The sequence below is a fragment of the Fusarium flagelliforme genome (assembly GCF_020744385.1).
Source record: "Fusarium flagelliforme strain FIESC 12 MPI-CAGE-AA-0113 chromosome Unknown B0J16scaffold_1, whole genome shotgun sequence".
Lineage (NCBI taxonomy): Eukaryota > Fungi > Ascomycota > Sordariomycetes > Hypocreales > Nectriaceae > Fusarium > Fusarium flagelliforme.
Window position 1 is genome coordinate 4,205,324 of NW_025763503.1, and position 24,585 is coordinate 4,229,908.

The following is a 24,585-nucleotide window of genomic DNA, read 5'->3' on the forward strand; positions in this document are numbered from 1 at the left end:
CAGACTTCCACTGCCAAGACGGCAAAGTTCCAAAAACGAAACACTCCAATCGGCCTTTCTATCTTTTCCAAGAACTGCCGCAGCCTCTAACTGCATACATGCAGACAATACTGTATGTACAGTAACTACACCAGGCTGTATTGATAATTAACCCTGCTATTTTTCCCGCTACAAAGTAAAATACAGTACCTACTATTACAGTACACAACCGTGCTGCACTCGATTTTACGTACAGGACTCTAAGTAGTCCATGGATGTCTTGTTTTTCTCAAAGTCTCTAGCCAACCAGAGCCAAGTTAATTCTTTGGATCGGCGTCGACGAGACATTGGATATTGAGCTTGTCACGAAAGAGCCAGGTCTTCTGCCCAGAACCACCGCAGTAAGGCCGCGACTAATAAGAACACGCCCCCCTCCTAATTAGAGAGGTGGTGTCTGTCTGCTGTCTGTCTCGGGTCCGTTCAGCTGGTCCTCGCATCCACAACCGTATTCAGACAACTCCAGTCTTTTTACTCTACCTTACTCGCGAGCTTATTGACTTTCAACTCTATCTTTTCGATGTCGTGTAAGTGTATAAGACATATTGATGGCATCATTGATCAATAAGCAAACAAACATACAGACAGGAATGTCAAGCTTTTCACTTCCTAGACCGACGGTTTCCTCTGTATATCTACCATTGGGTTTTACCCGAAACCACTACTGAACGAATGACAGAGATATATGGATACTGACAGACTCTATCGTCATCATCAAACATAACCTGCTGCATTCGAGCAGAAACCATACCAGAATTACATCTGCCAGTATCCAGATATATACAAGACATGCATGCGCGCATATACAAACGCCGTCACATCTTGAGGTTTCACTTTGTCGTGGGCCACGATAATCAACATCACTGCATGCGACATAGATCAGGCTTGATGGAGTTGTCTGCGTCCAAAGTAAATCCCACGAGCCACGCTATTCGCACGGCAAAAGCTCTCGCCCACTTGGACTGATTTTCACTGCATACAAAAGCCACCTTGATACACCTTGCACCTGATCCAACTCTCGGCCGGGGAGAGGGTCCTCGGCTTCTTTCTGTGACAAGATACGGATCGGATCCACGCGACCCTGGGGGAATAAGGTCCAAGCTTCGTGGCATGCTGTTCCCCCCCTACCTCGAGATCGCGACTGATGGCTGAAGATGAGGAGAGTAGACCTCGTCCTCACAACGAAAGAATAACCACTATTTATGGGTCGCGTGATTCGATACCTACCTACGGAACGGAGATGCTCAGCGTAGCATCTCCTGACGTAGCCGTCCCATGTGTACTCCCCCAAGAGGAACAGATACAATTCGTCTCCGGCTTATCTGTGAGCAACGAAGTCCACTATGAATGAGGCCATTCGCCGGCGAACCAGATCTGTTATAGATACACACTTCAACAAGTGACGACTCATCCATAGATATCACCTAGCTCATGTCAAGAACTTACCGATACCAATGCCAAGATCCGAAGCCTCACCATCGTTGCCGTCATCGCCATAGCGCAGTTATTTGCTTCAAAGTTCCCAAACGCTTGCAGGCTTTACCAGACCTCTGTTCGATCAATGATTCGGCCAGCACTTTGGTAGAATATGCAACGACATCCAATCCGTTCCTGACTCAGGGATTGCCATTCGTCTTATCATTTGACCGAGTCTGGATGATGCCAAAAATGATAAGACCAAGGAGAGCAAGTGCATCCATACAAGCAAAAAGTCTGCCACCTAATCTTGTATAGACCCATTATCTCGTCCGGCTAAATGCAATCCAGGGAGGATAGACCGAGATATGAACGGGCGGCGGATCCGGTGAAGACCCGGAGAAGAGCCAAGCCTCTATGCTAGCGAGGTCAGCCAAGAAAACCTAACAGGAACACTCCAGCCCCAAGTCTCGAAAGAAAGGAAAAAAAAAGTCCCATTATCCGTATGGACGGACGTAAGAAAAAAACAAAGAGCCGCTCAGGGCCGATTTCTTCTCACTCTTCCCCCAGCCTATCGGTTAAGCTAGGTAGGTCCAAGCTTTCTGTGCCTTAATGAACGGCGCGATGAAGTTTCCCATCTTACGGGATCTTTGTTAGAGGTAATCTGAACGGAGTAAAGTGCCTATAGTCAGGGCATCCAATGCAGAAGCGCTATAACGTTGTCGATAACGCTTTTGGGAGCGATTGACGGGAAAGCCATGATCGCATTGCGTCTCATGGCAATACATCGCATCCTATCCCAATCCAACCCATCCATAGCGGCGCACGCCACATAAAGTTCCTAGCTGCAAGCCCACCGGTAGACGCCGCATGGCAATGGAACGGATGGGCAGAATAGGGCCGGCCAATTGGGCCGACTCGGGAATTTCATTGACGATCGTCGAGGATAGATGGCACTGTAGAGAGTGAGCACACTGGTGCGGTGACTTTACTGTGCAGCAACTGTACGCTGCGACGCTCTGGAGCGTCGGAGTGGAGGGCAGACGCATCACCAACGTCAGCTGGTCGCGGGCATTTCAGGGTCAAGAGGAATGCTGATGCTAATGGAAACTGCTGTTGTTCAGATTGTGGGGAGATTTGCGTAAAGCAGTGGAGGGCTTCCATCGTCATTCTGGGTCCTGCCCTGTCCTGTCCAACCTGCCCAGATTTCCTCTCCAGGACGGGAAGCCCAAAGCGCTGGGGGAGGGTTCCATCTACTCACGCCGTTTCTCCAGACTGAGAGAGAAGGAGAGACCTACTGTACCTAGCCTAGCCAGTGCAAAAAGGGGCCCCAAAGTCACCCCCACAGCTGCCAGAGACTCTCCACAGTTTGGCCGGCCAAGCGCCGCTTGAGGCGAACCAAGCGTTTGCATTGGGCGGCCATCAGTTGCGCTAGCTGTCTTGAACTGCAAAACTGTCGCTGTGATGTGCTGTAATAGCGTAAGTAACGACTTACCTAGGCTAGCCCGCCCACTGCACACCCACGACCGGTCGGTCCGTCCCCCCATCATCGTGGCCTGGCCTGGTCGGCTCGGTGCTAAAATTTCTTTTTTCTTCCTTCCTTCCTTCTATGTTCATCATCAGCCCAGCGAAATGGAATGTACCCTATCAGATAGGTACCGTACAGTATGTCTCGAGGCCATCTTGATCCCAAGACACGGGAAGTATCCAAATAACTGGGATACATCATCATTACCACGGCTGGAGTGATTATCCTTAGATAGAGTAAGGCTCTTATCTCAATTGTATACTTGTGTCTAAATCAATATCCAAAGTTCACTGATATGGCTCGCTACCTCTATATCTCGTGTACTAACTGCACCTGCCTCTCTCTTCTCGAATTCATTATCGTCCCGTCTGTGGAGTTCCATTAAACTCACGCCCCCACTTTCCTCGTGCCCGCCACTCAAGAAACGCTCACACCCACACCCCTCCGCGCCTTTCCCTTCTCCCCCGGATTCGTACCTCCTCTGCTTGCCCGTAACTTGGTATCCTTGTACCTGAAAGTCCCCTTCCTTCCTGGGTAGTCATCACTACGCTCGCTCGCTCTTTCCTTGTACCATTATCCTTCCCACTCTCCCGTCACTTTGCCTGAACTCATCCCATCCTACCCCATCTTGTCCTATCCTTTCCTATCCAAATCAACTCGAAACACCACGACTTCGCCCTCACGATATCGACCGACTCGTCCATATTTCTTCACTTTGATTACTTTGCGTCTCCGAATTCTCGGCATCGGTTCTCGGTTTCCCCGATCCCTCTGTTTCTTCAAATCGCTCTACCTCTCGCCATGTCCAGTTTATTCTCGTTCAGTGCGCAATAGAGACGGACGTCTACAGCCATTTGGGCTTGCCCGACACAGACATCACCGTCCTATCGTTCACCTCGTAGGTCCTGCGCCTTCATCTTATTCGACAACGTCCAACGCCGTCCGTTTCCTCCTCGATACCTGTCATCATGGCGAATCATCAACCGCGTACCATGGCTATGGATCCGCCACATATAACCGAATTCGCTTCAGAGCGTTATTTCGAAAAGTTGAATCAGCTTAACGCTCATCAGCAACAACACCAACAATTTCAACATCAAGGCCCCGCACCTCACAACGGTCTCGACGCTTCCACCCCATTGCCGTCGAAGTTCATCCTCCCGCTGCGAGAATCTAAAACCGCCGATACTGAACCTATCAAGCATGGTGAACCAAAGCGTGAGAGGCCCCGATTCTTCGGCCTACGCTCCAAGGTCTCCATACTTCATTCCAAATCGAACTCTCCAACTACCAGCGCTCCCCGTGTTTCCAATGAATCAACACGAAAGAGGTAATTTATTATCCGCTGACGATCCGAGTCCCTCCAGCTCATATCTGACATTTGTGCTAGTTTTGATCAACTCTTTCTTGGACTGCCCAACGAGCTACAAATTCAAATCATTTCTGCTTTACCACTGACGGATGTACTCAATCTTCGACTTGCTTCTAAATCGTGGCATACTCTTGTCACCTTGAACGAAAATACCATTGCTCGATACCATCTTGAACACCACATCCCTGCTTATGCCTCACGCCTTTATCCTATCACCGATTCTACTCAAATCAATTTCCAACATCTATGCGGCCTGTGGCATCGGTTGCACGTCGCCGCAAAGCTGGCTTTCCTGATGTGCGAATGGATTACCAAAGATATCTTTCTTCGTCAAACCGAAGCCCAGCGAATGGCATTTGCCCCCCAGAACGAACGCATGCGACGACGACTGATCCCTCTCTTGTTCACAATATTTCATTTTTTTGAAACCTATCGAAAACTATATTTAAAGCGAATGGCTGAGAACGACGGCAAAGGCCTAAAACGCGAACCTTATACTATCAACCCTATCGAAGCCGAAATCATGAGTATGTACGACGACCAAACCTTATTGCGGGTTCACGAAGTATTTCCGCTTGTGATATCGTCGTTTTGCCGAAGATTACGACCACCAACATACGTGGGTAGAGTCGAGAGGTCTCTCCGTGGATATATGAGAGAGAAACCATCTGACGATGTACACGTCGCAATCCTATGTATTGGTGGACTTCGACAAGTAGAGAGGCTTTGGGAGATTAAAGGATACAACAGCCGCCGTGGTGCTGTGGACACCTGGTTTAGCGCTCTTACCAAGGAGTCCCCCTCGACCGAGTCGACCACGTCGACATCGAAACCCAAACGAGGCCTTTTTGGACGCAAGAAGTCTACTAGTGAAGCCCGGCCATCTGGTGCTGCATTGAACAAGGTTCGAAGCTCGGGCTCTATAGATGGTAACATGGACTGGGATGCTAGCCTCGTCTTCAACACGAGCTTATCTGCCGGCGCCCCCATGTCTCCTCTGAGCCCTCAACAGGCTCAAGCACTCCTCAACGATCTTCCTGTACTGCAACAAATATGGCTCACTACAGCTGAGGCACTTGTTCTCCGGCGCCGAATTGTTGAACGCCCGCAAGACATCAAGCGCAACCAACAGGTCATGCTCGACTTGATCCGAGAGGATGGGCTTGACGAAGAGGACGAATGGTGGTACGGCCGCAGCATCCCCGATTCCGTGCGGCCTCCCGTCGGTGTCACTGATGACGATGCGGAGTGAATAGTGCATATTGCACTGGCTTCGGTGGACATTTTTCGTTTTCTATGTTTGCTATTGGCGAGCGTCCTTTTGAGAAGTTATACCATGACTACTTCTACTACTTTTACTTGGGTACATGCATGTGTCAAAGACAGGGTTCTTGAGCATTTACACGGCGTTTTTCTTATTTTTTGATCGGCTGCGGAGAAAAGGGTTGCTGCGTTGCCGAGCGTGGTACTGATAGGAGCACTGGCTATTACATATTGATACCGATTGTCTATACGACTATTTTCCTTTTCATGTTACTTCAATATTCGTCTTATTACTATGTCATCCGGAACAGTTCAAAACCCCAGAGTTTGTGGGTTGATAATTGGCTGTCATTTCCAATGAGAAGACAAAGGGAGGGGATCTTGTTCCAGCACATACATCATCTCACAGCCTATAGAAGGAAGACTCTTGGGTGGCCTTGCTTGGGAATGGTGCTTCCCGGTTTTATTGTCTCAAAGGCTGGAGCATTCGTGTATTCTAGCAGTAGACATGAGGTCTGTCTTTGAATCAAAAGAGAACGAATATAATCATCTGGGTATATATCCTTGCCAAGCATAAAATCATAGACTCCGTGAAATGCGATCCTCATTGTGTTGTACATATTAGGAAGTGTGGTTCATAACATGTGGCCTGAGGAGAATCGCCCGCTAGATTGCACAATCATATGTTAGCAGCAAGTGTACAATACTCGCGTTACGTCCGTCCTTCCGTGCAAACATCATGCTTTCGCCGTGGTAAGCCGCATCACACGACTTTCTGGGGTTTATCGAGCCCAGAAAGACTATATGATCCGAGAACACGAATAGCTAAATGATGCCACTCCGGATGTCTGTACATCCTTCTCCCTCCATTTCTTCCTGGCCATGGCACCCTTGCAGCTCTGGTGTTGGGCTGGTGAAGCTGCAAGTCACAGTGCCTTCTTGAATGTGGCTGCTTTTCTTGACGACGCTTCTGTTCATACTAGCAACCCTGATCACCCAATTGTTGACCTTGGTCTGAATTTGCCATGGACGCTGAAATGCTCATGTTGGCTATAGGCGCTGGCGTAGCTGAGTAGAGTTGCAAAGGTGGTCTCACTGTCGATATAGCTGATCGACCAGGAGTCCTGATGAGCTGACTGTAAGGTCTGTTAGGTGTGGGAGAAGACATTTGTGACGACTGATTACCCGTTTCGGGCCTCATATCTGGTGGAAGCTGCTGGTGCTGGGATTGATAATGCAGCTGAGGACTCTGTCGAGTCTGAGGCTGTTGGCTCTGACGGGAAATCTCTGTATTCCAGTTTTGATACTGATGCTTTAGCATTTGCTGTAAGGGACGTGATTGAGCCAATTGGACCCCCATGCTCAAGTCACCCCCCAGCATACTTGATTGTGTCGCGATTGGATTCAGAGAGGTTTTGTGCTTTGATTCCTGAGATAGACGACGCCGCTTTGTTTGTTGTGCCTCAACAGAGAAACTGTTGGCTGGCGACACAGTCGGTTTGGGGGCTTGGGGCGAAACGGTAGTGTCATCTTGAAGAGCCTGCTGTGAGATAATTTTCCTCTTCGAAGCTGTAAGTTGGGTGCCACCGTTGCCAGAAACTTCAGGCGCCAAAGGTCTTTGGCTGGCACTAGAAATTTCAGTGTCAAATTCTGCTCTTTCCTTGTCAATGCCGCCAAATGAGTTAGATATATCTGGCTGTGCCATGCTGGTGACCACTTGATTTGTATGCACATCGGTTCCTTCATTGGTATTTGTTGGACCACTATTCAGCTGCTTTGGTACTCTAGTACCGCAATCTGAAGAGCCAGGTTTCCAGGACGATGTCAAGTCAACAGATGTTGACCGGTTAGCATCATTGGCTCTTACACCAGACTGTGGCGCTACTTGCTCTGCCTCGATAAACCTTCGGCCTGGTGGATTTATTACCGATCTTGCCTTAGTCTTCGAACCACGAGGTCGACCACGCGGCCTGCCTGTAGGCGGCTTGCGTCGAGCTGGTGTCAGCTTTGAAATCGGTAATCGGTTGGTTCCCAATGCCAGTTCTGGTACCGATCCTTGTATGATAGACGCAGTTGCGGGCATGATTGGCCTCATCCGTGGAATCGCAACAACCTGGGCTGAAGTGCTTGCGATGGGCCGTGGTGGCACGTCTCCCTGTCCCGGTAAAGTCGGTGCAACACCAGCTGTCAGACTTTGAGCGGCTGGAACAGGCGGTAGTAGAACACCTGGGCTTTGGGTACTAGTGGCTTGTGGCAATTCGTTAGGATCATGTTTAGACCCTGTGTTTTGTGTGCTAGTCGTTTCGTGTATATTGAGTAATGAACCAACAGGGGGAGTATATGAATTTTGCATTCCAGCTGTCTTCCTCTTACAGCTATTGAGGCTCCCTTTTGGTCTGCCTCGTGGCCTCCCCGTTGAAGACTTCTTCTGCTTGTGTGGCAGAAGAGGGGCGGCAGGGAAAATCTCAGATAGCCAAGAAACCAAAAGATCGCCTGGGCCATTCTTGGAAGCACTTTGAGGGAAAAGGCTTCCATCAGTCGAAGGTACGTCAGACATTGTTCCAAAATGAACCAAAGCTTTGGTAAGCTGGCCTACAATGAACTTTGGCTGGATATCCCGAAAGAGTGCGAGGATGCGAGCCTGTTCTGCCTTGACTGCAGAAGGAGACAGAGACACAGACGGAGACTCGGAATGGGACTCTGACTGTGATGCAGGTGCTGGCCTGGCTGCATAGCCCGTGTTGGGCTCCTGTGTGACAACTGCTATTTCTCTTGTCTGTTCCCCGTTGACCTGTTCCGTAACGTCCATTAGCCCACCTGTATGTTCCGGGTTGGGTGTCTGTATGGACTCTTCTGTTGTGAATGGTTCGGTTGACTCTTCCAAACTGATGTCTTGTAAGGAATCATCACCCACGACTGAGTTTTCTGTCTGTTCGACATTGGCCTCTTGTGTAGTCTCTTCAGCAACTGGTCCACTAGAACGCTCTGTACTCATCCCACGTATATCACTTGATCTCGTAAATGGACTTCCAGACTGTAGGGTATTGGTGTTTAGCACGGTATCTGTTGCTGTTACCCCCTCCCCCTTCGACGGCTTATCTTGACTTTTGTTCGTAGCAGCAGCAGAGGGCAGAGAGTCTGACCTGGAAGTAGGCTGAATAGTTGAAGGAAGTTGCGAACGAGGGTCATATATTGAATAACGGGGGTGGGATACCACACAAGGACCCGGGGCTGGGGAGGCAGTTGCAGATTGTTGCCGAGATCTTCTCGGGTGACGATATTCCTGAGCGCTCGCAAGTCTTGCAGCAGCAGCAGTCCTTTCACTTGTACGCTTAGCCGCAAGATCGCGCGCCGTCATCTCTGGCTTCTGGACGTGTATTTGCATGACACTGAAATTGCCTTGACTCCCACTTGTTTTGCCCTTGAGCTTGCTTGGGACTGGAGTTCGTATGCGGCCATCGTGATATGGGTTCAGAGTGCCGAATAAGGGCGCTTTTTTCTCGTCCCCTTTAACATGCGTCTTCGTTTGGGGACCAGATGAGGCGCTTCCTCCTTCCGAGCGTGAGCGAGCAGGCTCTACAGCAGTCCCTTCAGTAGCTGTAGACGAAGCATTGATAGTCATTACGCGGCGCTCGTTAGATGCATGGCTGTCAGGATTGGCCGCGACTTTATTATGAGAAGCTTTAGAATGTTTGTCAGCCTGTGTGTGGATTCGGAGAGACATTCAAAAACGCGTACGGGATTCAAAGGACATGGCGAGCGTCTGAGCCCGAATTATAGTCTCCGTACCACACTACGGGACATCAAGGCTATGTTAGCAGTCGTTTATATAACGAGGGATCATCTGCGCCAGGCTCTGCGACGTCGAAAATGCGCCGACCAATAGCTCGCAGGTTGTGATCTTGGTGTTGTCGCAAATTGAATTCCATGTTGGCAACAGATATAAGTGGATGATAGCCATTCAAGGCCCCTCCCCCGTGATCCAGACTTGGGTTACCCCCAGCTTTACTTGGTTAGGCAGGCAGGTCCCATCTTTAGGTTAGTATATAGGTAGGTAGTAGCTTACGGATACTACCTGCTAGCTTGGTAGTACATCAAATGAACAGATTGTTTGTAGCAATAATATTCAACGAGAAAGGGCCGCCTAATACGATATATGACGGATATCTATGGTGCACAAGAGCCTTATATTATATATAAATAGAAGGCTCATATAACGGATATCTCTGACAGTGCATCTTAGCTTGATTTAATATATCTATCTATCTGCAGGTGCCTTCCCGCGGTGGTCCTTCAGCCACACTCGCTCGTCATAGCTCACTAGCCACAAGCCACAATTTGAGCGATCCCAAGGTCAACCAACATCCATGCCGCTGCCCAGCAATAGGTAAGCTCTACTGTCTGGTAGCGGTGCAGTGCTAGCAACTTCAGCTACCTTACCTACCTGACTATTTTCCTTTACATCAACAACGCAATACGGTCCGATCCCATCTTGCTCTCTTTGGATAACGAGGATATCGTCAAGCGCTGCTTGTCGATGAGCTTGTGAATTCGAGTCGCGATCGCCAAAGCTCTCACCGAGTTAGAGCTATCCAAGTCCTTTGCTGGCGTCACCCCCGAACTACTCCGCAGTCCACTTCAATAGATATCCTCAACAACCTCGACGTAGCCCATCCTATCTGGCTTCTTTGCTTTCACTTGCAGCTATGTCGACAAAGTACGCTTTTCTATCGTTGCCCCAGGGCGTTTTCGACTCGAGCGACCGTGATGAAGCCATCTCATCTCTGCGCGGTACTGTTTCCAACGATAATGGCTCCGTCTTGCCTTTCAACATCCCCGACTTCAAGATCGGCACCCTAGACGCTCTCGTGCAGCAGGCAGACGAGCTCACAAAGCTCGAAGCTTCTTGCGAGGCAGTTGTTTCCAAGGTCGCCGACTCTTTGAAGAACGTGCTGGAGGGTGACGAGGACCGTATCGCTCAGTATAAGATGGTCAATGATAGTTAGTCGCGCGCATTATACGAGTCTGGTCAGTTGCTAACAGTCCGCGATAGAACCGACTGACCAATACGTGAGCACGTTCAGCTGGAACAAGATTCGATACAGAGCCGATAAATCCCTGGCAGAACTCATCAGCACCCTGCAAAAGGCATGCATTCCATCAGCCACCTCCCGAGCTTCGGCTAACAGCTATCATTAGGAGCTTGCCAATGTTGATACCGATGTGAAGACGAAGTTCAACCAGTACAACTCAGTCAAGACAAACCTTGCGACGCTGCAGAGGCGTCAGACGTAAGTACCTTGTCGTGTACGAAGCGTTTCTGTGGCGTGGATCACTAACAACTCGAACAAAGCGGCAACCTTTCCACTAAGTCCCTGACCCCTATCGTCGATCCGGCTCTTCTCGTCCAGGATTCTGAATATATTGAGACGCACCTCATCGTTGTCCCTGGAAATGCAAAGAAGGACTTTCTCAAGGGCTATGAGACACTAGCTCCCATGGTCGTCCCTCGTTCGGCTGTCGAGGTCGCCAAGGATGACGAGTTTGTTCTCTACGCCGTTGCGACATTCAAGAAACACAGCGCCGAGTTTCTTGCCAAGTGCCGAGAGCAAAAGTGGACGCCTCGCCAGTTCAAGTACGTTGAAGGTGGCCGACAAGAGGAGCAAAGGGAGCTCGATCGAGTCACCAACGAGGAGCGCAAGGTTTGCGGAGAAGCGTTGCGTATGGGACGAACAGGCTGGAGCGAGAGTGTCATGATCTGGATCCACGTTATAACCCTTCGAGTCTTCGTTGAAGCAGTCCTCCGATATGGTCTGCCTTTGGATTACGTGACAGCTTTGGTCAAGGTGAGTTGTCCAATCTTGTCAGTGTAACCGACACTAATTGAATTTGCAGACGACATCTAAGCTAGCCCCCAAAGTCAAGACAGCCCTGGACTCCAACTACTCTTTCCTCGGCGGCAACGCTTTTGGAAGAGACAAGCGTGGTAAGATCACCAAGGACGACGCTGCACTGAGTTCAGAGATGGCGGCCGCTGGATTCCAAACCGGCGAGGGCCATGAATACACAGCATACGTTTACTACGAAATCGAATTCCCTTAGCGACTATCATGGTTAGAAGTAAGAGGAGGGGAAGCAGTCAGGGAAGCAGAACGATAGAACAATTCGCATGCATGATGAGACGCCTGTATTCTACACTTTGATCATGTCTATATGTGACGACGCCTGAGGTCGAAATAGTAGTAATATCCTATCTACCCTTTTTGAAACGCAAAACACAAATCATCATTTACATGCTTATTTCTTGTTGAGGTAACCCTTCTCGTTGAGCCACTCGACGATCTGGGCAACACATTCCTCAACGGAGTTCTCGTGAGTCTTGATAGTGATCTCGGCCTTCTCAGGCTCCTCGTAGGGAGCAGAGATTCCGGTGAAATCCTTGATCTCACCGGCGCGAGCCTTCTTGTAGAGACCCTTGGGATCGCGCTGCTCAGCGACTTCGAGGGGCACATCGACGTAAACCTCAACGAAGGGAATGGGCTCGTCACCACCCTGAGTGGCCTGCTCGTGCAGGTCACGGGCGACCTTGCGATCAGCTCGGTAAGGCGAGATGAATGATGTGATAGCAACGGTGGAAGAATCAGCGAAGAGCTTAGCAACCTCGGAGATGCGGCGGATGTTTTCGTTTCGGTCGGCTTCGGAGAATCCGAGATCCTTGTTGAGGCCGAAACGAACGTTGTCGCCATCGAGACGGTAGGCGGCGACGCCCAGGTGAAGAAGGTGCTGCTCAAGAGCGGTGGCGACGGTGGACTTGCCAGAGGCGGAGAGACCGGTCAACCAGATGGTGAGACCGCGCTGACCGCGGGTCTCATTGCGCTCCTTGCGCGACAAAGAAGGGTGCCAAGTAATGTTGCTGTGGAAGTCATTGTTAGTTGGTGATGTTTACATTGGTGTTGAGGTGGGATGCGCATATCATGGCGGGGTAAAATTGATTTTTTGGAGGGGGAGGGGAATGAGAAGAAACAGAGGGGCAGATTGAAGTCTTCCATGTGTGATGGGAGGAAGTGATGAACTTACGTAGCCATTGTGTACATATATAAAAGGGTATCGTTAGAAGAGGTATAGAAAATAGATGAAGAAAGAGGAGAGAAAGTCTTGTATAAGAGGATGGAGTGAAATGGTAACAAGGTAGGTAGTAGGTACTGCCTACTACCTAGACTTCAATAATCGGGCAAAAGTGACGCCAACTGCGACTTCCCCACGACCTGAGAGATAAAAAACTCATGGTACTTGGTTACGTTTCTCCTTCCGTGCATGATTCACCCTATTAGACTTCAGGAAAGCAGTTTCCAGTCCCGTAACAACGCCGCAGGATGTCGTGATCGGGTCATCGGGCGGCAGGAGTCTTTGCGACAGACTCCCCATTAGGTACTCCAACTTGGCAGGATTGTTATGTACGCCCAGCCTATGAGTGCTCCTGTCCGAGATGGCGACATCAGAGGCCCTGCCTCTTTCCGTACAAGCTCATTCGTTGAGTGGCTGCCATCTCCCGGCGCGGACCCGGCTTCTCCACGGTCTCTCCCACGCGCCGGAAGTCGGCCCCATAGCGATGATGAAGAGGCCTGCTTCTATACTCCGCAGAATCTGCAAGAAATTTAACTCCCAGTTCAACATGTAAAACAGAAAAAGCGAGATGGCTACTTGAAGGGTTTGTAGAAGTCTAATAATCAGGCTCATTATAAAGATCTATGGTTTCGGTATAAACTCCAGAAGCCTAAATCAAAGTGTCCTCTCTATCTATTATCTCAACATGTTGTAACACCGTCTCATTTAATACTCTGCATGCCAATACCAGGCTCTCTATATGAATGAATACCGTAACTCTATACCGTTTAGTTGTATCCGTCACTCGCTCGCTTTGAAAGATCATCATCCATGGGTCGTCTATGTCAAGTTCTTCTTAACCAATCTTGGGCATCACCTACAAAGATATGTTAGTCACAATTCTGAGACATGGTGTCACAAGACATGTATCACTTACCGCAGCATACTTGGGTGAGATGAATAGCGCTTGCGCCTCAGCCACTATTGTTGGCTTCTCTCCTGGATTGGCCAGCAATTCAATGTGCCCTCTAACCCAGGCCTTGCGACCCTCCACCTTGTATGTCTCTGCTCGCAGAACCAAGAAGCTTCCCGCTGGTGTCGGCTTGCGGTAATCGACGTTGAGATTTGCCGTCACAGCGATGTTATGAGGTAGCGCACCGAAAGAGCAGCGTCCGAGACCCTCATCAAGCATGGTCGCCAGGAACCCGCCGTGTACGATACCAGGATGGCCACACAGATCCTCCCCAACGTATGCCACCGACACAAGCTGTTTGCCTTCAGGCGCAACCCACGCATAAGGTGGCACTGGCATCTTTCCTTCACCGATGAGGGCTCCGCCAGTCAGGCTCCGACTTCGGTATGATCCGGGCATCTTCATGTGTGGTCGGGATTCGGTGAGTTCGGGGTTTGCGCGAAGCTCTGCGACGAGCGGGTGGTTGTTGATGGTCTCCTCCACCATTCTTGCTTCTTCATGGTTGGCGACAAAGCGTCGCAGGCTCTCTTCGTCGGAGTGAAAGCCCATGCCGTTGGAGTGCATCGTGTACCATGTTCCGACACCGCCTGCTGTGCTTGCGCCTACGCCGGCGAGCAGCATACCGGCTGCTCTCTTGAAAGCGCCACTAGCTGCTGCTGTAGCTGCTATAGCACCATTCTGTCAGTATGTCGTTGCTTGGATATGTGACTGCTCTACAGAAGCGGGAGAGGGGTTACATACCTCCTGTCGCATAACTGCGGGACTGAGTAAAGCGAGTAAACCGTTTAAATGATTGCGTCGCAAGACGTCCACTGCGACCAACTTGTTGAGAAAACATGGTGAAGAAAGTAAGCTGTGGTGACAGCGAAATATACAGATCAAACAAGGAGAGGAAAAGACCAAAAAGAAAGAAAAAAGATGTTGATGCGACGCCTCGGCTTTTGATAATATTTAAAGTTGACTTAATTATCGGCGTTCCCGCTTTGCCTCGGATAGGAAGGCGACCTCGGCGTTAATGCAATTAAACGGCTACCGCCACAGACCGTTTTACTGTTTAACGAACACCGCCACAGGTATCCTTTTACTGTGGCTTGTCCTTTCTAGGGTATAGGTAGTATACAACAGTACCTACCTGACTTACATGCGCCAAGTATGGGACGGCCCTGATAATCGCTGAAGATGCCATGGATGGATATGCTGAGTGCTGGGATCCCCTGTACCTGTGACGTGGGCGTTGTCCAACTAGAATGGCTCAACAAGACTGTGAGACTTGGTCTGTATGAGATGATCAGATGCCGCTGACGACATGCATGCTTTGTACTTGTATTTCCTTGCAAGTTGGTGACACTCGAATAGGATTTAAAGAGTTGAATTGTCCATGTTGTAACGTTATCAATCTTTACTCTCTAATCAACTTAATCACCTGCAAAATCCCATCATGGTACGGCAGCAATCAAACCACCAAATAAAAAAAATGGCGATATGTTAACATCCAATCTGTTTAGGCCACCGCCGAAACTGTCGATCTGGGCCCTGCCCACCCTCCCAAGGAGGATTCAATCGTTGCCTTTGAGCAAATCCTGCCAGAGCTGAAGAAGAAGTTTGTCCACCTTAGACGCGACTACAACAGTAAGTACCTATCTGGAATACATATGTATATCGCAGAGTGCAACTAACGAGTGCAATTTAGAGCACGAACCCGAATACTTTGCTGCAACTGTACGTCGCTCCAACTCACCACTGAATTAGGCGCAAATGACTTACAAGACCTCTAGGAACATCTCTCAGACCAGGACCTCGTCGGTTTCAGCGCCGACGAGTTTGAGGAAGTGCGGGTGGCCACCTCAGCGTATGGTATTCATCTATTTGGAAAGCTTCGTATTCCCGCCATGCCAGACCCTTCTGGTCCAGCTTACATTCACTTCCGCGTCTTTATTGGCGGCGGCGACGAGCCGCCTAAGCTTCATAGCATCCACACCGAGGAGCGTGAGGATTCAAGTGGCGGAAAGACATACAGAGCTGTGTTTACAAAGAACGATGAACTCGAGTGGTTTGATACCTAAGGGGGGTAATTAGAATAATAATTGGAATTGTCTTTATGAATGGCACAACACTATGCCAAACAATGCATCGGCAAATCTGCCTTTTTGACTCCTGAACCAATATGTCTCTAGTACAGCCATATTTATAAAACAAATGCTCTGCATCATGCCACCTTCGGCTAAATTTCCTACATGTCGTCCTCTCCCGCCAAGAGCTCCGCATAATCGTCCACCGAGGCGAACATGGGGAGGTCCTTGAGCTGTCTGCGCTTTGACTTGGGCTTCTCGCTTGCTGCTTCCTTGACTTCGAAGCCTTCTTCATCCTCATCAATCATGGCACCGCCCATCTCGTCGTCAGATCCTTCAATATCCACGCTCATATCGTCATCCTCGTCCAGCTCGCCGTCCAGGGACATCGCTGGCGAGTCATCACCATCTGACGCCATATCTTCATCGTCCAGATCAAAGCCAACATCAGAGCCTTCATCATCGGGATCAACTCCAGGCTGGGTCGATACAAGGGCCTTCCAGACCTCGTCTTCTTGCTCATCATCTGATCCGACATCCATGCCAGCCTTGGACTTCTTCTTGATCTCCTTGCCTTCCTTGTCAATCTGCTGGAAGTACTCGTGGAAGAAGACATCTTCCGCAGCAACTTCCTCCGCCTTCTTCTTCCAGAAAGCAGAAGAGTTGACGGCTGTTGTGGCTCCTCCAGCTGCGCGGCTGCCCAGCCAGATGTCGCCAGAATCCTTGGTCGCTCGGAGAGGCTGCATGATAGACACACCCTTGGACGAGTCGGTAGACTTGGCATTTCGGTAAACGAACTTGTCCAAGAATCGAATAAGGGAGTGGCTGTCCAGATCTGGCTTCAGAGACTTCTTGTTTCGCTCTAGTATGGCTGCTGCATAAACTGTAACTGAAGGATGGTAGTGACCTTGGAGGGGGATCTGTCGGTTGTTAGTATATCGGCTTACGCACTCTACTCCCATGTATTAACTCACCATCTCCCACAAGCAACTTCGGTTGGCGTTGCTATACTCGGGATCTCGTTTTCGTCCATCATACTTCTGCTTCTCATTGGCGGCATCGTCATCAAACATCTCCTCGGGCTCTTCCAGAAGCGTTGAGATGTCAGGGAAAGTTTCACGCAAGTGACCGACAACGTAGAGCAGTCCACATATGAATGCAGGCTGATGAAGACCAGTAATCTGAAGCATACGCTTGGCAAATGCCTTGACTCGGCGGCTGTCAACGTCATTCTTAAGCGCACGCAAAAGAAGGTTTAGGTAAAGAGCCTGCTTGGATGAGTTGACAAGCCGGGGGTCCAGCAAAGACTCATATAGAGTTCTGTAGAACCTGTCGTTTGCGATACTTCGCGAAGTGGATATTTGCTGGATTAGGAGAAGAGCCTGGATGCCTGTGTTGAAGTTGCCGGAGTGTGCAATCTTGAAGAGGGTGTCAAGATGAGATTCCATACTACCATGCGGTTAGTATCACGTCGAGGAGATATTGGAACAAGTATGGTCACTTACACAGTATCATTGCCAACCATGAAAGGGGCTGCACGGTTAACACCAGTCAGGATGGCGGACACAAGCTTGTCGGCAGCCTCAGTTTCAGGCTCTGAAGCAGCAGGCTTTGCAGGCTTGCCTCCTCGTGGCCTTTGAGGTCGTCTATCAGGATGTCTCAGATCGTCGCTCTTCTTCTCATTGTCCTTGCCAGATTTTGAGTCAGTGGGCGCACTGATGCCCAGAGACCCAGTCTTAAGGATAATGGTGAAAAGATCGAAATAAATTCGCATGAGAGCCTCTGCCACGGCAGGTTCCTTGCTGCTAAGGATGGTCTGGTTGAGGGTGTTGATGGCGTAGTATTTTGATCGGTGGTCTTGGGATGGGTGCAGCAAAATCTGCTGCTCGATCATTCGGACAATAATTGGCTTCATGCCAGGATGCGAGTTCTGCATCTGGAGAAGCAGGTATGATGCTCGTGAAGAAATCTTTCGATCTCGGTCACCGAGCTTGTTGACCAGCAATCGAAGGAGGTTAGACTCTTGCTCAGGCTTCTCCTTGAGAAGACCGTAGACAAAGTCGAGCGCGCGAGTACGCGAAAACTCAATCTCGTCCGAGCACAACTGTTCAAGAACCTGAATGAGCTTGAAGTAAGTCGCCTTCAGCCAATCCTCGTAAGCCCAAGCGATCAGATGATCGGGTGTTATCTTTCCGGGTAGGCCGTTGCCAGGGGCCCAAGGCTTTCCAGGATTTCGCTGTAAAGTACCAACAAGGCCTGGTTGATCGTTGAAAGTTCGAAGGCGGCGATCGGAAGGAAGCAACGAACCAGGTCCGAGCAAATCGACGAGAGCGCCGATAGCACCCAGTGCTTGTCCTCGGCTCTTCTTGGAGGCCAAGCTCATCAGGGCGTCGAAAGCGCGTATGTTGTGAACTGGAGACTCTTGAACGGCAAGCGTAAGGGCGCTCACTTTATCACTCAATGTACCGGAGCTCATGATTGTAGACAAGAACTTATGAGAAGATTGCGCAAAGACACTGGTTCTGTACTTGGTAGCATCCTCCTCTAGAAGTGTTTGCGCATGCTCCTTCAGAGCCTCGAGAGCGGCTCTGGGAGGGTTTGGCTCGTCAGTAGTTGGCCCCGGCAACTTGCGCAGCTCAGCCATGTGCCAGTCTGCTCTGGGCTCGAAGGCCTATATTACTGTTAGTGGTCAGAAAAGTCACCATGAGACATATGAAGCCTACCATGTTGCCCTTCTTTGGTGCGGTTTCCTTGGGAGCTTCCTCCTCCTCATCTTCCTCTTCCTCTTCGACATCCTCCTCCTCGGAATCGTCATCCTCCTCTTCGTCTTGGTCGCTTGCCTCGCTCATTTCAACCTCGGCGAAGCCAAGCTGCTTAGAGAAAGCAGCAAGTTCATCCTTCAAGCCCTTGTCGACACCCTTAGAGTCCTTGGAGCCTTTCGCGTACTCCTCGTCATCCGAGTCGATATCCTGGATGAGCGCCAGATCACTCTCATCGCCGCCAAGCGCCTTGATTTCCTCCAAAAGAGTCTTATCGTCGATTTTGCCGCTCTTCTTGCCGCCAGCTGCGTCGTCGGTATTTCGTTGTCTCTTCTGGTGCTGGTCACCCGCGGCCTTGGTAGGAGGCTGTTTTCTCTTTCCCAGCTTCTTATCGATGGTCGATGTTAAGTTTTCGAAAGTATTCTGGTCGAGCTTTGGGCCCTTTGAGGAGCTTCGAGGCCCTTTTCCTTTCTTTGAAGGCTTCGCCATTGTAGAAATTTCTTGGGACTGAAACCTTCAATGGAAATTCTCGAATGCAAATGCGATCCAGGGACCTCGAACTTTTTTTTTTTCCCTTCGGGCGGCGCATTTTTCCTGCTGCTCCACCCCCACTGTTCCGGGCGTCTAGCGCGTTTATAGGCGCTAATGCAAGATGACTAAGCTCAACTGGTGTCAGTCAGGCGGGAGCTCTCCCGAATCTAGAAACTAGAATCTCGAATCTATCAAAGAGGGTCTTGAAATCGACAATGGTCGCTTAAATCGGGCGGATCTTGGTCATCGAAGCTTGGAAAAAACCATGTACTTCTCAAGCATCACTCGTATAAGTGGTAAAAATGCTTGTAGGAGAACTCTGAGTGTCCAGTTGCGAGCTTTCTCAGTCTCAAGCAGAGCTAAAAGCAACTTGCCTCGCTCCACCCTCTCAACAACATGGGTACCAACTGGTGGCCTCACTGCTAATGAAGAAGAGTGTTAGAGTCTCAGTTCATTTTCACATGTACCGTAAGCTAATTGAGTTGCAGTCGGTCATGGAAAGCTCATTCGTGGTGGTTTTCTCCGTCAAGTACCTATTTCTAGCCATCCTGTCATATCAAATAGGTACTGACTGATATGTCTCTCGACAGGCTCATTCTGGCATCTTTCAGCTTCTACCTTTGGGCCTTCGTGTTCAAGACAAGATAGAAAAACTGATTGACAAACACATGCACTCAGTTGGTTCGTATACTATCATTAGCTCAGCCTGCAGTACTAATAACTGTCAACTCAGGTGCCTCCCGATTATCGCTATCAACTATCTCATCAGAGGAGTTATGGCGAAGGAGTAACCGTCTTGAATCTGTTGCTCCTGAAGTGAGTGTTTGAAACATCACCGAGAGGCGTATATTGACTTGGCTATCTAGCTATTTCGACTTACTGATCGTAAAGAGACCCCATTGATTCTATCTCCCACTCACGAGGAAGAAATCACGACCTTGGTCGCTGGGATTATCAACTCGTACAAAGACTTGCCCATCAGATTATACCAAATAAGTCTGCACGCCTCAATTGACTCTCATGTTGGCCTACTGACCCTTTACTTGTAGCTCGAAAATATCGTGATGAGCGTCGCCCCCGCCATGGCCTGCTCCGCTCAAGGGAATTTCTTATGAAAGATCTCTATACGTTTGATCTCACAACGAGCGAAGCTGTCGAGACCTATCGCCAAGTTTCTGGGGCATATCGCGCCTTCTTCGCCGAGCTCAAACTGCCCTACCTCATCGCCGAGGCGAGTTCTGGTGACATGGGTGGTGATCTCAGTCACGAGTATCACCTCCCTAGTGCCGTTGGCGAGGATTCTGTTGTCAATTGTGAATCATGTGGCTATACTGCCAATGATGAGGTCGCCACTGCCCGTGTGCCTTCTGCCTCAAAGAGTGGTGAGGATGTTTCGGCATCGCAATTCCGTGTTTGGCGAGGCATCTCTAAAGATCGAAAGGTCTTAGTTAACGCTTGGTACCCTCAAACATCTGGTGATTCTGCTGACATCGGACCGAGCCTCCATGCTATCAAATCAGTTGTTTCGGAACTGGATACTACGATTGAGAACCCTCTACCACTATGGGCAGAAGCGCTAAAGACTGGCAGTGCGCAAATTATCAATGTTGTTGATGGTCAACTTGCTTCGGGTTTTGAGAACGTTCGCAATGAGCTGCCGTTATTGCCCAAAGATCTCGAATGTCATGAAGTGAGATTTTCCACAATCGATAGCTCAGACAATGGTGCGGGATTGAACTTGGTCCCTATTGCTGATGGTGATGGCTGCCCTCGATGCGAGACAGGCACATTGAAAATCCACAGAGCATTGGAATGCGGCCATACGTTTCAATTGGGAACTCGTTATTCGGTGCCTCTCGACGCCTGTGTTACCCTCCCACGATCAGGACTTCCTGAGGCCGCTGTGGAAGAGGGTCTAGCACCAGGGAGCCGTGTGCCCGTTCAGATGGGCTGTCACGGCGTTGGAGTTTCCAGAATCTTTGGCGCCGTAGCTGAGATTCTTGCCGATGAGCGAGGACTGAACTGGCCCCGCGCTATCGCTCCTTTCGAGGTTGCGATCATACCTTCGTCTGACTTGGGCGATGACCCTTTGGTCATCTACGATACACTTGCCAAGAACAATGGGTCACAGTCTGGCCTGGATGTTGTTCTCGATGATCGCAAACGATCATTTGGTTGGAAGATGAAAGATGCCGATATGGTAGGATATCCTGTTCTGGTGATCTTGGGCAAGTCTTTCAAGGAAAATGGCACTTGCGAAGTCCAATGTCGACGATTGTCTGTTAAGGATTATGTCAAGGTCGATGCGCTACCCGAGTTCATCTCGAACCTGTTGGAGAAGCTGTGAGCTGGTAGAAATGAATTGCTGTCCTTTTGCTACGGCTATCAATGTATACTATGAAACGTGTTACGAGTATTTAGAACAATCGAGCAAAGTTGATATTTGGCATAAAATTGATATCAATAGAATTAACAAATTATATATACTCGTCTGACTAACATCTCTCACATTGTTGGTGCAGATCTGTTGACAAGTATAAGTAAGTGGTGTGCAGCAACCCCGTTAGTAGAATTCAACGACCCCACGTCATAATATTCACGAACCGAGATCGTGGAGGGGCATTCAGACAAGCATCCAATTTACGACTCCAACTAAGACCTGCACCAAATCACTTTATAAAACGTCGAGATGTCAGGCAGACAAGAACAGAGTAAGCGCCTCCTCAGCTGACCAGATAACTCGCGTCCGACCACTAACTTCTCCTCACTACAGTCAACCTCGATACCCTAGAGCCCCAGCAGCTCGCTCAAGTCAAGAAGCAACTCGATGAAGAGCTCGAACACCTGACGAACTCGTTTGCGCAGCTGCACGCCGCCCAGAACAAATTCAAGGACTGCCTTCGATGCGTAAAGAGTAGATCTGGTGCTCCTGAAGGTATAGCATGTCCCTTTTGCGCCGATGTCTTGGCCTGGTGCTCGATATTCACTACAAGATGATGTCTAATACATGCCAGGAGCCAACTCTGTATTGGTACCCCTTACCAACTCACTATATGTCCGAGGAGAGTTGTCAGATGCCGACACCGTCTTGGTAGACATAGGCACTGGTTTCTTGGTGGAAAAGGTGCGCATTACGTGAATTTGTCGGTGTGTACTCGACTAATGACCGCAATATAGAAACTCAAGTCTGCCGAAAAGTTTTACGAGTCCAAGGTCGAGGAGCTCGGAAACAACCTTAAGGATCTCGAGGTTATCGTCCAAAGAAAGCAGACAAATGCACGAACGATTGAAGAGGGTATGTTTACAATGCACCTACCTCCTTTTGATAATCACATGGCTAATACAAGTTTTACTTAGTTTTGAGACAAAAGATACTGGCTAGCCAAGGACAGGATCAACAACAAGCTTAGATGAACTTGATAAATACCATACTATCCTCCTCGATGCGGTAGACAGACAGAGTAGCCAGGCCTGGAGAGACGCCCCAGTCGACACGGCATCGCTTTTGAATGCCCTCTATGATGAGGCAGTACCGGCATCAGCTCTGTTCAGGAGGCCTTGGACCTCTAATATGGTCCGCATGAAGGATCCGAGCCTCGACTCGAGATCATTTCCCTCCGCCCAAATATTCTCGAGCCCCTGGCCCCAATCTTTCCGTCCTCCACTAGCGTGGTTCACACTTTCTTCCCAGTGAGGAGCATACAGTTCGACACCCCAGGTTACTTCAGGCTCCTCAGCTGCACCGGATTCCTTCAAAGTCTTGGTGATATTGAACTTAAGTGCATAGTTAGAATCTTTGAATGGGACTATTACCCAAGACTTTGCACAGATATCAGTGATCTTGTCCTTCAAACTCGCAAGTTTATGGATATCGACGCGTGGGACCGGGAGAAGAACGTCATCATCCGGAGGGGCGACTGAGACCTTCCTTGCCAGACCCTTGAACTCAAATGGCACTTCTGCTTGGTCCCAGGCATCCACTCGAAAGTTCCAGTCGTAATTCCTGTACAACAGAATCAGTAGTCCGCTCCCAAGCTTCCCATGGGTAACATACATGTCAGGTGCGGCAACCGTCCAGTTCAAACGGGCCCATTGCTCAGGCCTGGTCGCTCGGACCATAGCGAGCTGCACGCCTTTTCCATGAGTGTAGTCTCCTTCGGTCTTTATATCAAGCCCGTTGGATCTGACAATTATTTCGTAGCCCCGTTTGATTTCATCTTCACTGGTACAGATCGCCTCTCCAGGCTGCAGTAGAAAACGCAAAATCTCTTCCGCCTTTTCGTCACCGTCAAGTCTAGTTCAGGTTAGATATGGTGGTCAATATCTGAGTGTATGTAACTTCTCACCTTGTCTGGAACACAGCGCCTCCGCGCTTAGAATATACGCGCATGAGATCAACGAAATCAGAGTGAGATATCTCATCTTGAGCACCTTTCTTCTTCTTGGTGATAACAACATGGCCAAAATTGACTCGTAGTCCGAGCGTTTTGTTAAGCGCAATCAACCCCTCTGATGACGAATTGACCTCCATCGTCAGCTGAGACAAGTGTCGGTCCATGGCAGTCAAGTTGCCGAGAAGTTGGGGACTCCGTGAGGGAAAGTAGGCACGAGTGCCTAGTTTAGCTTGTATCAGGTCGGTGACTGGAGTATTGGTAGGCTCCTGAACTAGGAGAGATATGTTGGTACTGTCGTTGGACAGACGCATATTACGGATCGCCCAGTTGATTGCGTGGAGTGCCTTTTGGAGACGAGGCATTGATTCACAACGAATATCGAGTACGTTGGGGACATCGCGGGTGATGTATACCCGGTATTCCCTTCGGATGTTGTCGAACGCTCTTGGGTCATCCAACCCACTCGGGAGCATTTCCTTTCCCGGGATTATGTGAGTCACCTGGAAGATTGTATTAATATTGCTTGTTAGAAACAAGAGAGGTATTCCAACTTCACCTGGATCAGATCTTTATTGTCGGGCGGACGACCAAGGTATTCTGCTTCCTCAGCTTGGCGAATTTTGTCGCCCGTCTCTTGCCTCATCGACTTGGCTGTCGGCATGTGGTCACCCTTGGTAGATGCGAACTTCTTATCTGTTGAGGGTCCTGTCGAAAGAGGGAATTTCCCTCTTTCGCGTTGAGTCTCTACCATGCTGTATCAGTTATGATGATAGCTAGGCCATGTAGACCAGAAACGTCGAGGCGGTCTGATAGATTCGATGGAAGTAAGTAGATGCAAGAAGGATAAGAAGAAAGGGTAGGTAGGTGAGGAAAGAGAGGCAGGAGTTTCTTATTGGCAGTGAATTACAATCGAGGCAGGTGCAGATGGCATTTCCGTTTGCCATCTGCATGGCACTTGCCATGTTGTCGGGTACTTGCTTCTCTGACGCAAGCCAATTTTGTTTTCACAAACCAGCCACTAAAAATTGTTTGTATTAGCCAGTGATTATCGCTCTTTTGAAGTTGGACAAACAATCGGTCCCCATTCAGAGGGGAAGGAGAATCACCCGAAAGGAGGTTGCCACGAACTAGTAACAATAC

The 24,585-nt window shown here is 49.5% G+C and overlaps 10 protein-coding genes across 10 annotated transcripts; 5 read left to right on the top strand and 5 right to left on the bottom strand.

The window, feature by feature from the left end:
- Positions 1 to 3,948: 3,948 nt before the first annotated feature.
- B0J16DRAFT_352504 (uncharacterized protein) lies at positions 3,949 to 5,604 on the top strand (the record flags this gene model as incomplete). Its single annotated transcript, XM_046129259.1, has 2 exons — positions 3,949 to 4,310; positions 4,371 to 5,604. 2 exons carry the CDS (start codon positions 3,949 to 3,951, stop codon positions 5,602 to 5,604), a joined length of 1,596 nt encoding a protein of 531 aa, XP_045989313.1.
- Positions 5,605 to 6,367: 763 nt separating this feature from the next.
- Positions 6,368 to 9,544, bottom strand: B0J16DRAFT_25910 (uncharacterized protein). The gene is made up of 2 exons (XM_046123204.1): positions 9,354 to 9,544; positions 6,368 to 9,296 (listed from the first exon to the last, which is right to left on the bottom strand). Exons 1-2 carry the CDS (start codon positions 9,367 to 9,369, stop codon positions 6,595 to 6,597), a joined length of 2,718 nt encoding a protein of 905 aa, XP_045989314.1. The 5' UTR covers positions 9,370 to 9,544; the 3' UTR covers positions 6,368 to 6,594.
- A 472-nt stretch (positions 9,545 to 10,016) lies between these two features.
- Positions 10,017 to 11,793, top strand: B0J16DRAFT_25935 (uncharacterized protein). The gene is made up of 5 exons (XM_046123208.1): positions 10,017 to 10,616; positions 10,669 to 10,763; positions 10,815 to 10,906; positions 10,969 to 11,461; positions 11,511 to 11,793. The coding sequence occupies exons 1-5, from the start codon at positions 10,322 to 10,324 to the stop codon at positions 11,715 to 11,717; spliced, it is 1,182 nt and encodes a 393-aa protein (XP_045989315.1). The 5' UTR covers positions 10,017 to 10,321; the 3' UTR covers positions 11,718 to 11,793.
- Positions 11,794 to 11,912: 119 nt separating this feature from the next.
- On the bottom strand, positions 11,913 to 12,700 carry B0J16DRAFT_409271 (Adenylylsulfate kinase-domain-containing protein; the record flags this gene model as incomplete). Its single annotated transcript, XM_046133076.1, has 2 exons — positions 11,913 to 12,528; positions 12,693 to 12,700. 2 exons carry the CDS (start codon positions 12,698 to 12,700, stop codon positions 11,913 to 11,915), a joined length of 624 nt encoding a protein of 207 aa, XP_045989316.1.
- A 379-nt stretch (positions 12,701 to 13,079) lies between these two features.
- B0J16DRAFT_328825 (HotDog domain-containing protein) lies at positions 13,080 to 14,641 on the bottom strand. The gene is made up of 3 exons (XM_046126263.1): positions 14,434 to 14,641; positions 13,657 to 14,357; positions 13,080 to 13,596 (listed from the first exon to the last, which is right to left on the bottom strand). Exons 1-3 carry the CDS (start codon positions 14,528 to 14,530, stop codon positions 13,576 to 13,578), a joined length of 819 nt encoding a protein of 272 aa, XP_045989317.1. The 5' UTR covers positions 14,531 to 14,641; the 3' UTR covers positions 13,080 to 13,575.
- Positions 14,642 to 14,837: 196 nt separating this feature from the next.
- B0J16DRAFT_328828 (uncharacterized protein) lies at positions 14,838 to 15,761 on the top strand. Its single transcript, XM_046126264.1, has 4 exons — positions 14,838 to 15,133; positions 15,198 to 15,321; positions 15,383 to 15,411; positions 15,468 to 15,761. Exons 1-4 carry the CDS (start codon positions 15,131 to 15,133, stop codon positions 15,753 to 15,755), a joined length of 444 nt encoding a protein of 147 aa, XP_045989318.1. The 5' UTR covers positions 14,838 to 15,130; the 3' UTR covers positions 15,756 to 15,761.
- On the bottom strand, positions 15,762 to 19,130 carry B0J16DRAFT_328829 (CBF/Mak21 family-domain-containing protein). Its single transcript, XM_046126265.1, has 4 exons — positions 18,485 to 19,130; positions 17,267 to 18,432; positions 16,736 to 17,210; positions 15,762 to 16,681 (listed from the first exon to the last, which is right to left on the bottom strand). The coding sequence occupies exons 1-4, from the start codon at positions 19,007 to 19,009 to the stop codon at positions 15,923 to 15,925; spliced, it is 2,925 nt and encodes a 974-aa protein (XP_045989319.1). The 5' UTR covers positions 19,010 to 19,130; the 3' UTR covers positions 15,762 to 15,922.
- A 53-nt stretch (positions 19,131 to 19,183) lies between these two features.
- On the top strand, positions 19,184 to 21,499 carry B0J16DRAFT_366858 (uncharacterized protein). Its single transcript, XM_046130107.1, has 6 exons — positions 19,184 to 19,488; positions 19,540 to 19,580; positions 19,642 to 19,732; positions 19,785 to 19,867; positions 19,918 to 20,047; positions 20,101 to 21,499. The coding sequence occupies exons 1-6, from the start codon at positions 19,317 to 19,319 to the stop codon at positions 21,396 to 21,398; spliced, it is 1,815 nt and encodes a 604-aa protein (XP_045989320.1). The 5' UTR covers positions 19,184 to 19,316; the 3' UTR covers positions 21,399 to 21,499.
- A 152-nt stretch (positions 21,500 to 21,651) lies between these two features.
- Positions 21,652 to 22,514, top strand: B0J16DRAFT_26021 (Prefoldin). Its single transcript, XM_046123240.1, has 5 exons — positions 21,652 to 21,762; positions 21,825 to 21,986; positions 22,066 to 22,175; positions 22,229 to 22,346; positions 22,409 to 22,514. The coding sequence occupies exons 1-5, from the start codon at positions 21,741 to 21,743 to the stop codon at positions 22,459 to 22,461; spliced, it is 465 nt and encodes a 154-aa protein (XP_045989321.1). The 5' UTR covers positions 21,652 to 21,740; the 3' UTR covers positions 22,462 to 22,514.
- Positions 22,409 to 24,438, bottom strand: B0J16DRAFT_26039 (uncharacterized protein). Its single transcript, XM_046123245.1, has 4 exons — positions 24,002 to 24,438; positions 23,398 to 23,945; positions 23,106 to 23,345; positions 22,409 to 23,054 (listed from the first exon to the last, which is right to left on the bottom strand). Exons 1-4 carry the CDS (start codon positions 24,194 to 24,196, stop codon positions 22,568 to 22,570), a joined length of 1,470 nt encoding a protein of 489 aa, XP_045989322.1. The 5' UTR covers positions 24,197 to 24,438; the 3' UTR covers positions 22,409 to 22,567.
- Between the last annotated feature and the right edge of the window lie 147 nt (positions 24,439 to 24,585).

Coding starts and splice junctions, on each gene's coding strand:
- B0J16DRAFT_26021 (XM_046123240.1), top strand. CDS start 21,741: ATGTCAGGCAGACAAGAACAGA. Junction 21,763..21,824: donor GTCAGGCAGACAAGAACAGA/GTAAGCGCCTCC, acceptor TCCTCACTACAG/TCAACCTCGATACCCTAGAG. Junction 21,987..22,065: donor TAGATCTGGTGCTCCTGAAG/GTATAGCATGTC, acceptor AATACATGCCAG/GAGCCAACTCTGTATTGGTA.
- B0J16DRAFT_25935 (XM_046123208.1), top strand. CDS start 10,322: ATGTCGACAAAGTACGCTTTTCTATCGTTGCCCCAGGGCGTTTTCGAC. Junction 10,617..10,668: donor GTATAAGATGGTCAATGATA/GTTAGTCGCGCG, acceptor AGTCCGCGATAG/AACCGACTGACCAATACGTG. Junction 11,462..11,510: donor ACGTGACAGCTTTGGTCAAG/GTGAGTTGTCCA, acceptor TTGAATTTGCAG/ACGACATCTAAGCTAGCCCC.
- B0J16DRAFT_328828 (XM_046126264.1), top strand. Junction 15,322..15,382: donor CCTTAGACGCGACTACAACA/GTAAGTACCTAT, acceptor AGTGCAATTTAG/AGCACGAACCCGAATACTTT. Junction 15,412..15,467: donor CCGAATACTTTGCTGCAACT/GTACGTCGCTCC, acceptor CAAGACCTCTAG/GAACATCTCTCAGACCAGGA.
- B0J16DRAFT_328825 (XM_046126263.1), bottom strand. CDS start 14,530: ATGTTTTCTCAACAAGTTGGTCGCAGTGGACGTCTTGCGACGCAATCA. Junction 14,358..14,433: donor CCGCAGTTATGCGACAGGAG/GTATGTAACCCC, acceptor ATGGTGCTATAG/CAGCTACAGCAGCAGCTAGT. Junction 13,597..13,656: donor TCTCACCCAAGTATGCTGCG/GTAAGTGATACA, acceptor ATATCTTTGTAG/GTGATGCCCAAGATTGGTTA.
- B0J16DRAFT_328829 (XM_046126265.1), bottom strand. CDS start 19,009: ATGGCGAAGCCTTCAAAGAAAGGAAAAGGGCCTCGAAGCTCCTCAAAG. Junction 17,211..17,266: donor ATGGTTGGCAATGATACTGT/GTAAGTGACCAT, acceptor ACCGCATGGTAG/TATGGAATCTCATCTTGACA. Junction 16,682..16,735: donor GAAGTTGCTTGTGGGAGATG/GTGAGTTAATAC, acceptor AACAACCGACAG/ATCCCCCTCCAAGGTCACTA.
- B0J16DRAFT_26039 (XM_046123245.1), bottom strand. CDS start 24,196: ATGGTAGAGACTCAACGCGAAAGAGGGAAATTCCCTCTTTCGACAGGA. Junction 23,346..23,397: donor GGCGCTGTGTTCCAGACAAG/GTGAGAAGTTAC, acceptor AACCTGAACTAG/ACTTGACGGTGACGAAAAGG. Junction 23,055..23,105: donor ACGGTTGCCGCACCTGACAT/GTATGTTACCCA, acceptor TCTGTTGTACAG/GAATTACGACTGGAACTTTC.
- B0J16DRAFT_366858 (XM_046130107.1), top strand. CDS start 19,317: ATGTACTTCTCAAGCATCACTCGTATAAGTGGTAAAAATGCTTGTAGG. Junction 19,733..19,784: donor CAAACACATGCACTCAGTTG/GTTCGTATACTA, acceptor CTGTCAACTCAG/GTGCCTCCCGATTATCGCTA. Junction 20,048..20,100: donor CATCAGATTATACCAAATAA/GTCTGCACGCCT, acceptor CTTTACTTGTAG/CTCGAAAATATCGTGATGAG.